This window comes from Artemia sp. Qi Xiang Cuo, chromosome 17 (genome assembly GCF_049724085.1).
Source record: "Artemia sp. Qi Xiang Cuo chromosome 17, ASM4972408v1, whole genome shotgun sequence".
Taxonomy (NCBI): Eukaryota; Metazoa; Arthropoda; class Branchiopoda; order Anostraca; family Artemiidae; genus Artemia; species Artemia sp. Qi Xiang Cuo.
This window is the reverse complement of record NC_142810.1, coordinates 47,251,856-47,266,265: the sequence shown is the minus strand read 5'-3', so window position 1 is coordinate 47,266,265 and position 14,410 is coordinate 47,251,856. Positions and strand designations below refer to the sequence as shown.

Genomic DNA, 14,410 nt, shown 5'->3' with positions numbered 1-14,410 from the left:
TTGATGCCATTTCGATGTATACATCATGTGATATAAAAAAAATGTGAACTTTCTCTTCAAAAGAAACAAGAAGATAATATTGACCGGATAGATTACAAAACATTAGATATTGAAACCATTATGCAACTTGTTCGCCTTTGCAATAGATTAAATAAAAAAAACAAGTTTTTTAAACTGAAAGTAAGGAACAACAATCACACAGAAACCGCCCAGACCTGAGTCCGTATATGACCGGGGCGGTTCCCTCCTCAATGCCTCGCTCTTTACGCTAAAGTTTTTTATTGTTTTAAAAAATAAAGTTGTGAGACAGAGTCAAACTTTAGCGTAAAGAGCGAGGCGTTGAGGAGGGGACAGCCCCTTTTATATACGGAATAATTTCTGTTCGTTTTAAGTTTTAATGTCGCTCCTTACTTTCAGTTTAAAAAACCTGTTTTTTTTATTTAATTTCTGATTGTTTTTTAGTCAATGCTGCTTTTATTTTGGCTCACCGTCATTGAATAAGTAAACAAAATTTGCATAAAAATTTTACTTTTCTTTTGCTAAATGGCTGTCTCTAAATTTGGTTCTGACGTAATTTACAAATTAACTTACGTAACGAACTTCTATATTCGTATATTTTTCTTCTGGCGAAAAATACAAAGTTGCAGATTTTTGCAGATATGAGCTTGAAACCTATTTTATAGGGTTTTCTGATACGCTGAATTTGACGGTGTGATTTTCATTAAAATTCTTTCACTTTTAGGGGATGTTTCCCCCCTCTTTAAAAAATCAGGTAAATTTTCTCAGGCTCGTAGCCTTTGATGAGCAATACTATTCATTTAATAAAATTCATATATTTAGAATCAGCATTATAAGCCCATTCTTTTGATACATTTATTGACATCAAAGTTCCGTTTTTAAAAGTTTCGATTACTATTGAGCCGTATCGCTTGTTTTTTTTATTGTTTTTTTTTGTTACGTATATGTTATTACGTATATGATGTGGTTCTCCCCTTAGTCAATACCACGCTCTTTACGTTAAAAGTTAAAAAAAAATTTTAATTAACAAAACCCTGAATCACAAAGGCCGTTTAATTAGAATAGATAGCTCTTTTGAAAGCACTAAAAAAAACTGTAGCGTAAAGAGCGAGGTATTGACTTGGGGGAGAAGCCCCTCATATACGTTATAATTTCTGTTCATTTTAAGTTCTATTGCTGCTTCTTACTTTCAGTTGAAAAAACTTGTTTTTTTAAATTTAATTTCTGATCGTTTTTTAAATAATACTTGGAAATCCGGCGCCCCCTTCACAGAAATATCCCTTACCCCAAAGAAACATCCTCTACGGAAAGATTCTCCCGAGTAACCCCCTCCTCCACGCCCCCCCCCCCACCAGAAAAAAAATTCTTCCTGAAAATGTCTGTATACTTCCCAATAACCAATACAATGTGTAAGCAATGGGCAAAGTTCATAACTTCCAGCCCTTCCCCTGGGAACTGTGGGGGATTAAGTCATCTTAAAAGACATATTTATTAGATTTTCGACTATGTTGAACGAAATGGCTATCTCAAAATTTTGATTGGGTGACTTTAAGAAAAAAATGAGCGCGGGAGGGGGCCTAGTTGCCCACCATTTTTTTTGGTCACTTAAAAAGGGCACTAGAACTTTTAATTTCCGTTCTAATGAGCCCTCCTACGATATTCTAGGACCACTGGGTTAATACGATTACCCCCGGGGAAAAAAAACAAAACAACAATCAAACAAATAAACACGCACCTGTGATCAAAAAAAGAAAATTAACACGCATCCGTGATCTTTCTTCTGGCAAAAATTCCACATTTTTGTAGATAGGAGCTTGAAACCTCTACAGTAGGGTTCTCTGATACGCTGAATATGATGGTGTGAATTTCATTAAGGTTCTATAACTTTTAGGGGGTCTTTCCCCCATTTTTCGAAAATCAGCCAAATTTTCTCAGGTGCGTAACTTTTGACTGGTAAGATTACACTTGATGAAACTTATATATTTGAAATCAAGAATTAAAATCTGATTCTTTTGATGCATCTATTGGCACCAAAATTCCGTTTTTTAGAGTTTCGGTTACCATTGAGCCGGGTCGCTCCTTACTTACAGTTTGTTACCACTAACTGTTTGATATTCCTTATATTTTCGGTACAACAATCAATTTTTCACCCAAACAAATGGGCTCCCTATGGGTACAAGCCTTTCACCTTTTTTGGCCACTTTTTACATGGAATTTATTGAAACCTCCGCTTTGAATACTTTTCCTCTGAAACACCGGTTCTGGGGCCGGTTTGTCGATGATGTGATCTCTGTCTGGAATCACGGAGAGATAGAACATAACGCTTTTTTTACTTCATCTTAATAGTTTCGATTCCAACCTTCAGTTCACCTTCAAACTGGAAGATAATCATAAACTGCCTTTTTTAGACGTCTTAATCTTCAACAAATTACTCAGCCTTGAATATTCGATTTATAGAAAACCTACACATAATGATAGGTATTTGCATTTCTCTTCCAACCACCCCCCTTGTGTAAAAAGAGGAGTAGTTATGTCTTTAGTTGATCGTATCATAAGAATTTGTTCAAAGGCTCATATAATCCCAGAATTAAATTATCTGAAGGACATTTTGTTTTGCAATGGATATCCCATCAATTTACTGGAATCCATAATAGAAAAAAGGCAGAAAAAGATTTATCATCTCCACAACCTCCAACGGATATCATCCCTTTAGTGGGTGATAAGAAAGTTTTTACTGTTTTGCCCTATTTTCCCAAATTAGGTGACAAAATGCAAAGAATTTTTAAAAAACACAACTTGAATGCCACCTTAAAAAATTATAATAAAGTCCGGAACTATTTTAACAGTGGTAAAGATAAAACGAGCCCTATTTTGGGCAGTGGTGTTTATAGAGTTCCATGTTCTTGCGGCTGTTTCTATGTTGGAAGAACCCATCAGCAATTGGGGGAGAGATTGTTGGAACACAGGTCCTCAATCGACAAAGCTATGGAGCTACTCCAAAGGCCTGAGACTTTTGATTCCGCCTTGGCTCAGAATGTGTTTGACAACCCGCACCATTTCGTTTTATTCGATAACACCTCCATTATTGCCCCTGTTAAAGGTCTCATCCAAGTTTTAAGGGAGGCAGTTGAGATAAAAAAAAGTACATTCACCGAAAGGTTGCTCTCAATAGAGACACGGGAGAAACCTATTCAAGCCCCATTTATAATGAACTAATTAATTCTGATCGTTTTTACTTAAATATTAAAAAAAAAATCACATTTTGCAACCTAACCTAATCTGTGATGATGTTTTACCTGGAAAGCGTTTAGCTTTTAAAAATGCTCTGTATAAATTAAAAAATTGAATTCCCATTCAGTACTTAATTTTTTTCATTCAGTTACCCTTTCACCGTTATCTGGAGTGGGTCTTCAAATTTCTGATGCACTTTGTTTTGAGGTTTGAAATTTTTTTATAGTATCCATGGATTTTTATTAGTAATTTTAATGTTATTATCTCGCACTGAGGACGGTCAAGCGGAGGTCTTGACCGAAATATTTGCATTTTAGTCCATATGTTTCACTGGCTTGTATAATCCTCGTTTTTCTCTTTTTTTTTACTATTGTTTAGTTTGATAATGATGAGCCAGTGTGGTCTTAGAAATTATTTATAATATATTAAATAGGGATATTTTTTGTTGTTTTTTTTACATCAGAATATTGTCTTCAAGTTTAATTAATTAATTATGGTAAAAAGTTGAAATTGGTTTCATAATAACATTGGCATAGATGCTGAAACAATATTTTGATTAAAAAAAAGAATAGTTGAAGGCAAATTTAGACCTTGTCATAAGTGGGTCTCAGGAAGATTGTCCCCCTTAGGTAACCTAAACAATTGATTGATTTCTGAAAATTTTTTAGACAAATGTTACATTTTAGTGGATATTAAAAAACTACAGATTTATCTTTCTGGAATTCTTTTTAAATTTCTTCAATTTCACTAGACTTGAATTTTAAATTTCTTTAGAAGGTAATTATTTAATTTTCAATAATTTTTTTGATTGATAAATACAATGCTGTTACATAATATCGTTTTCCATCTAGTTTTATATTTATTGTCGCATTCTTGAAGCCCTAAAAGGAAGAACACCTAGATTTATCCTCTTGGAAAAACATAATGGCATATGCATAATAGGCCTACACTTTGTTGTGTTTTAAGCAATAAAACCATGAATAAAGCTTTCATTGCAGGAGTTGAAACAATTTTTTTTAAATAGTTACTTTAAAAAGGTAAGTTTTTTAATTTTTTCACCCTTTTGACTGCTGAAGGACTTGAGTCTGACCTTTCAACTGTATTAAGATAAGATATTCTTTGCAGTGGTTTAAAGTCATTACTAGTCATCAATCATTATATCTTTTGTATTTTAGGACTCTCCAGACTAAAATCTGTGTTGTATCCAGGTGTTGATGATAGTATAATACTTCTCATAATTGGCATTGACTCCGTTGTCCAAGATCTTTCATGGACTTGCCACAAATTCTGAAAATTGCTGATCTCATCACAGTTTCTGAGGATTCTTTCATTAAAAACGGTAATTCTATACATTTAAATTTTCTGTTACAGCATGAAAGAAAAGCTACTTTACCCTAGAAAATAATCGTCCCTTTTTTTTCATTTCTCATTAAGTGGTCCTAAGAAAAAAAAATGTAACTGCATATGTTTTTGGATCTAACGATTAAGAGCTGAGGGGTGATAAAAGTGGCTTCTTTGTGCCACAAGATTTATTTTAATTCAGATTATTAGCTTTTATTTTTTAATTTTGGTGAGTCAAGTAATCATCACGTAGAGAATTTTTCTGTCAATCTTCTCCCCTGTGCGAGTATGATGAACGATACATTACCACCAAATCAGGGGTAGTCCTGGGGCTTCAGATAGGAATATCAAGTTATAAGACGTTTAAGAAAGGAATAATGCTTGTAGAATTTAGCTGTTAAATTTTTGGAGAATATATTTTTTATTTTATTGTTTTGGAACTAATGCAGAAACCCCCGTGATTGTTTGGTTGTGATTCTTTGAGATTCTTAAGCTGTAAAATATTTATTTTTTTATTTTATATTTTCATTCAATTTTTTTTTATTGAGTACATTATCCTAAAATTACACTTATCTCGCTGTTATTTCTATGGTATGTATTTTTTTTTTTTAAGAATTTCAGTTTTTTGTTTGTTATATGTTTATGAATTTCGTTGTATGTTCCAGTTTTTTATTTTTCTTTATAAAAAGCAGATTTAAAAATAATTTTATAAAACACATGTATAGCCTATAAATATAATTTTATGTATGTATATAATGTCTGTATATTTACATTTTTACACGTAACTGAAAAGAAAAAGCAGTAGCATTTGTTTAGTATGTTTTACGATTAAAATTTTTATATGTCTGTTTAATTTAAATTTTTTTTTTAGAATTTGAAGACGCTTTACTATGTGACCTTAAGAAGCCCCTTCATTTTCCAAACCATCTTTTGTCACCAAAACGTGAAGATGTTCCCTTGCTCAATTTGCCTAGTATTTCAGGACCATGTAGATTTGAAGACGACACCCAGGAATTGCAACCCAAATGTTCTAACAATGAAGGTATATCTGAAACTTTGTATTTTTGTTCACAAAAAAAAAAAAAAATTTGATTAACAAACCCCTGAATCAGAAAGGCCGTTTAATTAGAATAGATAGCTCTTTTGAAAGCACTAAAAAATACTGTAGCGTAAAGAGCGAGGTATTGACTTGGGGGAGAACCCCCTCACATACGTTATAATTTCTGTTGGTTTTAATTTCTAATATTCCTTCTTACATTTCAGTTGAAAAAACTTGTTTTTTTTTATTTAATTTCTGCTCGTTTTTTAAATAATTCTTGGAAATCCGGCGCCCCCTTCAGAGAAATGTCCCTTCCCCCAACGAAACATACTCTACGTAAATATTCTCCAAAGTAACCCCCGCCACTAGCCCCCCCCCTTCAGAAAAAATCCGTCCAGACAATGGTTGTCTACTTCCCTATAACTAATAAATAAAGCTGGCAAGTCCGGCGCCCCCTTCATGGCAATTTCCCTTCCCCCATGAAAACTTCCTTCATGAACAGATCCTCCAACATAACCACCGACCCACCCTTCCCTCTCACTACCAGAAAAAAAACCTCCTGAAAAAAACCTGTATAGCCTATAAATATAATTTTATTTATGTATATAATGTCTGTATATTTACATTTTTACACGTAACTAAAAAGAAAAAGCAGTAGCATTTGTTTAGTAAGCTTTACGATTTTGTTTTTTTTATTACTTTTATGTTATTACTTATATGAAGGGTTTTTTTTTTTTTTGATTTTGTTTTTTTTATTACGTATATGTTATTACTTATATGAAGGGGTTCTCCCCTTAGTAAATACCGCGCTCTTTACGTTAAAAGTTAAAAAAAATTTTAATTCACAAACCCCTCAATCACAAAGGCCGTTTAATTAGAATAGATAGCTCTTTTGAAAGCACTAAAAAAAACTGTAGCGTAAAGAGCGAGGTATTGACTTGGGGGAGAACCCCCTCACATACGTTATAATTTCTGTTCGTTTTAAGTTCTAATATTCCTTCTTACATTTCAGTTGAAAAAACTTGTTTTTTTTTATTTAATTTCTGATCGTTTCTTAAATAATGCTTGGAAATCCGGCGCCCCCGTCCTAGAAATGTCCCTTACCCCAAAGAAACATCCTCCACGGAAATATTCTCCAGAGTAACCCCCTCCTCTACCCCCTCCTCCAGAAAAAATCCTTCCTGAAAATGGTTGTATGCTTCCCAATAACCAATAAATAATGCTGGCAAGTCCGGCGCCCCCTTCATGGCAATTTCCCTTCCCCCATGAAAACTTCCTTCATGAACAGATCCTCCTACATAACCACCGACCTACCCTTCCCTCCCACTACCAGAAAAAAAAACCTCCTGAAAAAAACCTGTATAGCCTATAAATATAATTTTATGTATGTATATAATGTCTGTATATTTACATTTTTACACGTAACTAAAAAGAAAAAGCAGTAGCATTTGTTTAGTAAGCTTTACGATTAAAATTTTTATATGTCTGTTTAATTTAAATTTTTTTTTAGAATTTGAAGACGCTTTACTATGTGACCTTAAGAAGCCCTTTCATTTTCCAAACCATCTTTTGTCACCAAAACGTGAAGATGTTCCCTTGCTCAATTTACCTAGTATTTCAGGACCATGTAGATTTGAAGACGACACCCAGGAATTGCAACCCAAATGTTCTAACAATGAAGGTATATCTGAAACTTTGTATTTTTGTTCACAAAAAGAGAAAAAAAAAAAATTGATTCACAAACCCCTGAATCACAAAGGCCGTTTAATTAGAATAGATAGCTCTTTTGACAGCACTAAAGTAAAACTGAAGCGTAAAGAGCGAGGTATTGACTTGGGGGAGAACCCCCTCACATACGTTATAATTTCTGTTCGTTTTAAGTTCTAATATTCCTTCTTACATTTCAGTTGAAAAAACTTGTTTTTTTTTATTTAATTTCTGATCGTTTCTTAAATTATGCTTGGAAATCCGGCGCCCCCTTCATAGAAGTGTCCCTTACCCCAAAGAAACATCCTCCACGGAAATATTCTCCAGAGTAACCCCCTCCTCTAGCCCCCCCTCCAGAAAAAATCCTTCCTGAAAATGGTTGTATACTTCCCAATAACCAATAAATAATGCTGGCAAGTCCGGTGCCCCCTTCATGGCAATTTCCCTTCCCCCATGAAAACTTCCTTCATGAACAGATCCTCCAACATAACCACCGACCCACCCTTCCCTCTCCCTAACCGAAAAAAAAACCTCCAGGAAAACAACTGTATAGCCTATACATTTAATTTTACGTATGTATATAATGTCTATATTTACAATTCTACGAATTACTGCAAAGAAAAATTAGTAGCTATTGTTTAGTATTTTTTACTATTAAAAGTTTTTCATGGTTTTTTAATTTAAATTTTTTTTTAGAAGTTTGAGTCACTTTACTATGTGATCTTGAGATTCCCTTTCATATTCAAGACCATCATTCCTCACCAAAACGTGAAGATGTTCCCTTGTTAAATTTGCCTAATATTTCAGGACAATATAAATTTGGATACGACACCCAGGGATTGCAACCCAAATGTTCTAGCGATGAAGGTATATCTGAAAATTTTTATCTTTGTTGATTGAAATGTATTGTATGTTATTTTATTTGACAAAAACAGGAGAAAGAGACTTAATCTTAAGATGGAACTTTTATTTCATCTTTTTCCAATGTGCAGGCGTTGGCCAAACCGCTTTTGCAGTCTTTAATGAACATTTTTAAACTTTCACAAAGTAGTTTTGCAGGTTTTATTATTTTCAAAAAGCTTGATAATAAGCCTTAAAACTATATCTGTATATAAATTTTATAATCCATATTTATAGTGTATATTCCTCTTTAAATTAAGAGATAAATAAATAAATCTTTCTATTATTTTGATTCCAATGTGAATTTGAAAGAAGCAGAAAATCGACTGCTATTATCTGAACTGCCTGCCAGAAATGTTTAATGTAGAATATTATTTTACTGCAAACTCTAGGTTCAAATAAAAATACTGAATTCATTTTGTGCAGATGAAGTCAAAAGTTTTTTTGCCTATTTAGGAGCGAGTTATTCAAAATATTTCGCTAGAAGAAGTTTAGTCTTTTTGTCTGTTGTTTTAAATATTTAGCTTGAAGACCATAGCGAGGCTCATTGGATTAAAAAAGGATGAAAGTCATGTTTTCCTCAGAGGTACGAATGATTTTAATGCAAAGTGAAAAACGATGACAAAAAAATCGAAACGAACAATCAGAGCCTAGCCGAAAATTTTATATGAAACAAAAGTCTTTCCTGTTTGTAAAAACACGATGATGAGCTAGGAATTTTTGCATTTCCAATAACCAGTTATCATCCGCCAGTGACCAGTTATCAGTCGGAGCCCAAATATTGTTTTATTTAACAATTCGCTTATAGCTAATGAGCAGGGAACTAAAACAACACATTTATCGTTTATAGTTCAATAGGAATTTTGAACCTAAAATATGTGCGTGTCTCTATGAAAAAAAAAAAGAATAGCACAGCAAATAAATCTGCTCATAAGATACTCCAGCCTGACTCTTTGTTACAAAGTAAATTTTTAAACGATTCAAAAGTACCTGAATTCTGATGACGGTGTCACGATGTGCGACCGAAATATCCGGAATTTGCATTTTCTATTGAAATGATTTATCCATCTTTGTATATCTTTTTGTAAGACCTGAGGAAACTGTGCCTTAAGTTTTTTTTTTTAATCCAATGCCTGATATCTACCTAAAAATTTCAAACTTTAAAATATGATCTGCATTCTTTTAGCTATCTCTCTTTTTCTCTCTCTATCTTTCTATCTATCTACAAGAAAATATATCTGTCTAAATCTATCTATATAAAAAACTATAGATATCTCACTCTATATCTATCTCTCTCTCTCTATCTCTCTCTCTCTCTCTCTCTCTCTCTCTCTCTCTTTGTCACAATAATTCCTGATATTTGCGGTAATCTCCATCAATTGTCGTTTGATTTACACCAATTCATACTTTTTGATCTTTAAAGGTTTCATTTTCGCTCTTTCGTTGTATAATAATAACTAATTTTAAAGGCTAATATGAGTATCACCATGAGCGAGAGAAGAGGGATCGAAAATAGAATTAGCTGTCCTATTGAAGGATATTCTACTTTTTTTTTCTGTTTTCAACTCTGTAGACTTTCAAAACATTTTGAAAGATATGTATTTTTTTTCAGTTTTAAGAGTTTTGATTTTATCTGTAGACTTTTAAACTTTTAGGTCACTTTTCACGACACGTTTTTGGATTTCACCGACCAGGAAATGCGTCACTAGATTTTTCAAAGAATTTATCTACAAAGCAGTTTCTTCATTTTAGCTGCTTCAAAATTTGAATAAAAGGGATTAGAGTATCAGAGAACAGGCTGAAAAAGTAACCTTCAATATAAAAAGTAAGAAAAATGGAAAATACATTAAAGAACTTAAAAAAGAAAAAGACATATAAATGTGATGTATGTGATACAACCTTTTCTCGAAAGCACACTTTGAAAGTACACAAAAGAGTACATACGGGTGAAAAACCGTTTAAGTGTGACGTCTGTAATAAAACCTTTTCTCAAGCATCAAAGTTGAACACCCATAAAAGAGTGCATACGGGTGAAAAACCGTTTAAGTGTGATGTTTGCGACCAAACCTTTTCTACAGCATCAATTTTAAACAAACAGAAGAGAGTTCATAAGGGTGAGAAACAGTTTAAGTGTGATGTTTGCGATAAAACCTTTTCTGGAGCCTCGTATTTGAACACTCATAAAAGAGTGCATACGGGTGATAATCAGTTTAAGTGTGATGTTTGTGACAAAACCTTTTCTAAATCATCATATTTGAACACCCATAGAAGAGTTCATACGGGTGAAAAACCGTTTAAGTGTGATGTTTGCGACAAAACCTTTTCTACAGCATCAATTTTAAACACCCATAAGAGAGTGCATACGGGTGAAAAACTGTTTAAGTGTGATGTTTGCGACCAAACCTTTTCTACAGCATCAAGTTTAAACAGCCATCAGAGAGTGCATACGGGTGAGAAGCCGTTTGAGTGTGATGTTTGCGACCAAACCTTTGCTAAAGCATCAAGTTTGAACACCCATAAAAGAGTGCATACGGATGAGAAGCCGTTTGAGTGTGATGTTTGCGACCAAACGTTTTCTACAGCATCAAGTTTAAACACCCATAGGAGAGTGCATACGGGTGAGAAACCGTTTGAGTGTGATGTTTGTGACCAAACCTTTTCTCCAGCATCAAATTTGAACACCCATAAAAGAGTGCATACGGGTGAAAAACCGTTTAAGTGTGATGTTTGTGACAAAACCTTTTCTCAAGCATCAAATTTGAACACCCATAAAAGAGTGCATACGGGTGAGAAGTCATTTAAGTGTGATGTTTGTGACAAAACCTTTTCTCAAGCATCACATTTGAACACCCATCAAAGAATTCATACGAGTGAGAAACTGTAAATTTGATGTACGTGACCGAATCTTATCTTGTGACAAAAACCTTTTCTCAAGCATCATATTTGAACACCCATAGGAGAGTGCATACGGGTGAAAAACCGTTTAAGTGTGAAATTTGCGACCAAACCTTTTCTAAAGCATCAAGTTTTAACATCCATAATAGAGTGCATACGGGTGAGAAGCTGTTTAAGTGTGATGTTTGCGACCAAACCTTTTCTACAGCATCACGTTTGAACACCCATAAAAGAGTGCATACGGGTGAAAAACCGTTTAAGTGTGATGTTTGCGACCAAACTTTTTCTAGAGCATCAAATTTGAACACCCATAGAAGAGTGCATACGGGTGAAAAACCGTTTAAGTGTGATGTTTGTGACCAAACCTTTTCTAAAGCATCAAATTTGAACACCCATAAAAGAGTGCATACGGGTGAAAAGACGTTTAAGTGTGATGTTTGTGACAAAACCTTTTCTCAATCATCACATTTGAACACCCATAAAAGAATTCATACGAGTGAGAAACTGTAAATTTGATGTACGTGACCGAATCTTATCTTGAGCAGAAAATTTAGTTGCGTAACTAAAAAATTAGTTGCAGCGAAGTTATCCTTCATCTGTAAAACGTAAGCTAACCACCTTCAGCTTTATTTCATTAAAGCCATAGTCATTGAAACCAAACTACATTTTTTACGCAGTTCATTGTTCGATACAAAATAATACAAACGAGAATGAAGAACTATCAATTGACTAGTCTGCTAGAAAACAATAAGTCGATCCATCTCCGATGCATCGAAGCTCTTGAACCATCTCCATTTCAGGGTCACGCTTGACAACGGTCGTTACAATGGGTTCTAGTGTCCTAATCCAAGTTCTAACGCTTATCTTAGAATTCCTCAAAACTTCTCTCACTTGCCAAAAAGACTTTCAATACCTTGATTATTCTACTTTTAAAGCTTCACTGGATCCAACATCCTTAATAATAAGACTGCCATTTTTCCTTAGGGAAAGAAAAGAAAACCTTAGGGATAGAAAATACAAAGATAGTGCGTTCCACTGCTCAAGTGGAATATAATATGCAGGTAAAATAAGAAAAATATATATGCTGGTATTTTAGAACACGTGATTATGAAACGTTCGTCTATTTTAACGTTTATTTAGTTTGAATAAGTGGTAAAAGCGTGTGAAACAGACCTTTACACCTTTGGTGTAGAAGACGGTAGCAAAAGACTTAGGACTGAGATGGAAGCGCTCATAATTCCATAGAAAAGGGAGGAACAATACTTCGTTTCATATGTACAAGAGGGATGAATCCAGACCCTGCAATGTAGTGGCGTCAACTGTGGGGAGAGGGCAAATGGTCCCTCGATTTTTTGCCCCAACCACCAAATTACAAATTGAATTTTTTTTTGGTATTTTAATTGAAAATGCCATTTTGGTATTTTCACTGAAAAAAATTAAAAATTTGCCCCCCCCTAGATTGTGAAAGATAAATTTTATCCCCCCCCTCCCATAATAGAGCACCAAAGAGGGCAAATGAGTGAGTAGACAGTTACATGTTATGTGTGTTTTTCGCAAGTTTGCAGTTTTAATACATATCAAAGACTGCGTACAGGTGAGGAACCTTTCATATGTGATATGTGTAGGAAAACTTTCCTGATTTTAGCAACAGGAGTTTAGGAAGATTGTTTTATCCTCAGTTGTTTGTGGTTATTATTTTCACAACCAATTAGTACATCAAATGAGTTTTACTCAATGTTTTTTTGAAATTTTGATACTAATAGATATACCAAACGAATCGGATTTTATGCTGATTTTAAATATGTAATATTCATTAAGTTTAATCTTACCCAATAAAGGCTACGAGCCTGAGCAAATTTGCCTGATTTTCGAAAAAGAGGGAAACACCCTCTAAAAGTCATAGGATCTCAATGAAAATCAAAGCACTGGATTCAACGTTTCAAAAAACCCTCCTGAAGAGTTTTAAGCTCCTATCTGCAGAAATGTGGAATTTTGTATTTTTGCCAGAAGAAAGATAACGGATGCGTGTTAATTTATTTATTGTTTTTTTTTCAGGGGTGATTGTATTAACCCATTGGTCCTAGAACAGCGTGAGAAGGCTCATTCGAACGGAAACTCAAAGTTCGGGTACCCTTTTTAAGTGACCAAAAAGATTGGAGGGCAACTAGGACCCCTCTTCAACCATTTTTTTCTCATAAATCGTCTGATCAAAATTTTGAGATAGCCAGTTTGTTTAGGATAGTTGAAAGACTGAATAGCTATGGTCTTGGATATTATATGGTCCCCCCCCCCTCCAACAGTCCCAGGGGAAAGGTCTTTAAGTTATAAAACTTGTCCATTTTTTATGCATAGTATTTGTTATTGGGAAGTATGCGTACATTTTTGGATGGGGGGGGGGACGAATTTTCAGCTGAGGTTTTTGCACGAGGGAATTTTCCATGGGGAGGGAGGTTTCCAGGGTCTGAACATGTCAGGGGAAACTATACACTGGGGGAATTTGATAGAATTCTTATACAAAATTATTTTTATATGTCTTGCTTTCTCTTTTCCATCTGAATTTTACGCTTGGAGTCGTGAATGGTAAACTTCGGGGGTAAAATTTTAATTGTATTTAATAGTTTATATGATATTTAAGTGGGAAGGGGAATTTTTACGTGGAGGTGGGACCATATTTCCTGGTACTATTTAAAAACGGTCAGAAATTAGATAAAAAAAAGAAGTTTTTTCAACTGAAAGTAATGAGCAACATTAAAACTTAAAACGAACAGAAATTACTACGTATATAAGGAGGTTGCCCCCTCCTCGCCACCTCGCTCAGCTAAAGTTTTTAGATGAAGATAAAGTTTTAAGCTAAAGTTTTTTGGTACTTTTAAAAACCTTCTTATTGTTCTAATTAAACAACCTTTGTGTTTGAGGGGTCATTCTTAAGGAATTGAGATACAATTCAAACTTTAGCGTAAAGAGCGACGTATTAAGGTGGGGGCAACCCCTTCTCCATATACAAAATAATTTTTGTTCGTCTTAAGTTTTGTTGCTCCTTACTTTCAGTTGAAAAAACTTGTTTTTTTATTTAATATTTATAAATGCCAAATAATAAGACTAATCTACTATCAACGAAACTTATTTTTTAAGTTTTCCTAGGATTGATTGAATTACAGCCTCTGATATCTGTTCATTATGAATATATAATACTACTCCTACTACAAACAACTCACCACAGCACCAAGCCGCTTGAGGCCAATACAACTACGCATAATCCTTATCCACACCAATGTATTC

The 14,410-nt window shown here is 34.0% G+C and overlaps 2 protein-coding genes across 2 annotated transcripts; both read left to right on the top strand.

Annotated features, from left to right (window-relative positions):
• The first annotated feature begins 4,362 nt into the window (after nucleotides 1-4,362).
• On the top strand, nucleotides 4,363-11,120 carry LOC148942270 (uncharacterized). Its single transcript, XM_089103054.1, has 4 exons — nucleotides 4,363-4,588; nucleotides 5,462-5,632; nucleotides 9,892-9,987; nucleotides 10,174-11,120. The coding sequence occupies exons 1-4, from the start codon at nucleotides 4,519-4,521 to the stop codon at nucleotides 11,118-11,120; spliced, it is 1,284 nt and encodes a 427-aa protein (XP_088959180.1). The 5' UTR covers nucleotides 4,363-4,518.
• A 5-nt stretch (nucleotides 11,121-11,125) lies between these two features.
• LOC148942269 (uncharacterized) lies at nucleotides 11,126-11,641 on the top strand. Its single transcript, XM_089103055.1, has one exon. The coding sequence runs from the start codon at nucleotides 11,126-11,128 to the stop codon at nucleotides 11,639-11,641; it is 516 nt and encodes a 171-aa protein (XP_088959181.1).
• The last annotated feature ends 2,769 nt before the right edge of the window (nucleotides 11,642-14,410 follow it).

Coding starts and splice junctions, on each gene's coding strand:
- LOC148942270 (XM_089103054.1), top strand. CDS start 4,519: ATGGACTTGCCACAAATTCTGAAAATTGCTGATCTCATCACAGTTTCT. Junction 4,589..5,461: donor GGATTCTTTCATTAAAAACG/GTAATTCTATAC, acceptor TTTTTTTTTTAG/AATTTGAAGACGCTTTACTA. Junction 5,633..9,891: donor CAAATGTTCTAACAATGAAG/GTATATCTGAAA, acceptor TTAAACTTTTAG/GTCACTTTTCACGACACGTT.
- LOC148942269 (XM_089103055.1), top strand. CDS start 11,126: ATGTACGTGACCGAATCTTATCTTGTGACAAAAACCTTTTCTCAAGCA.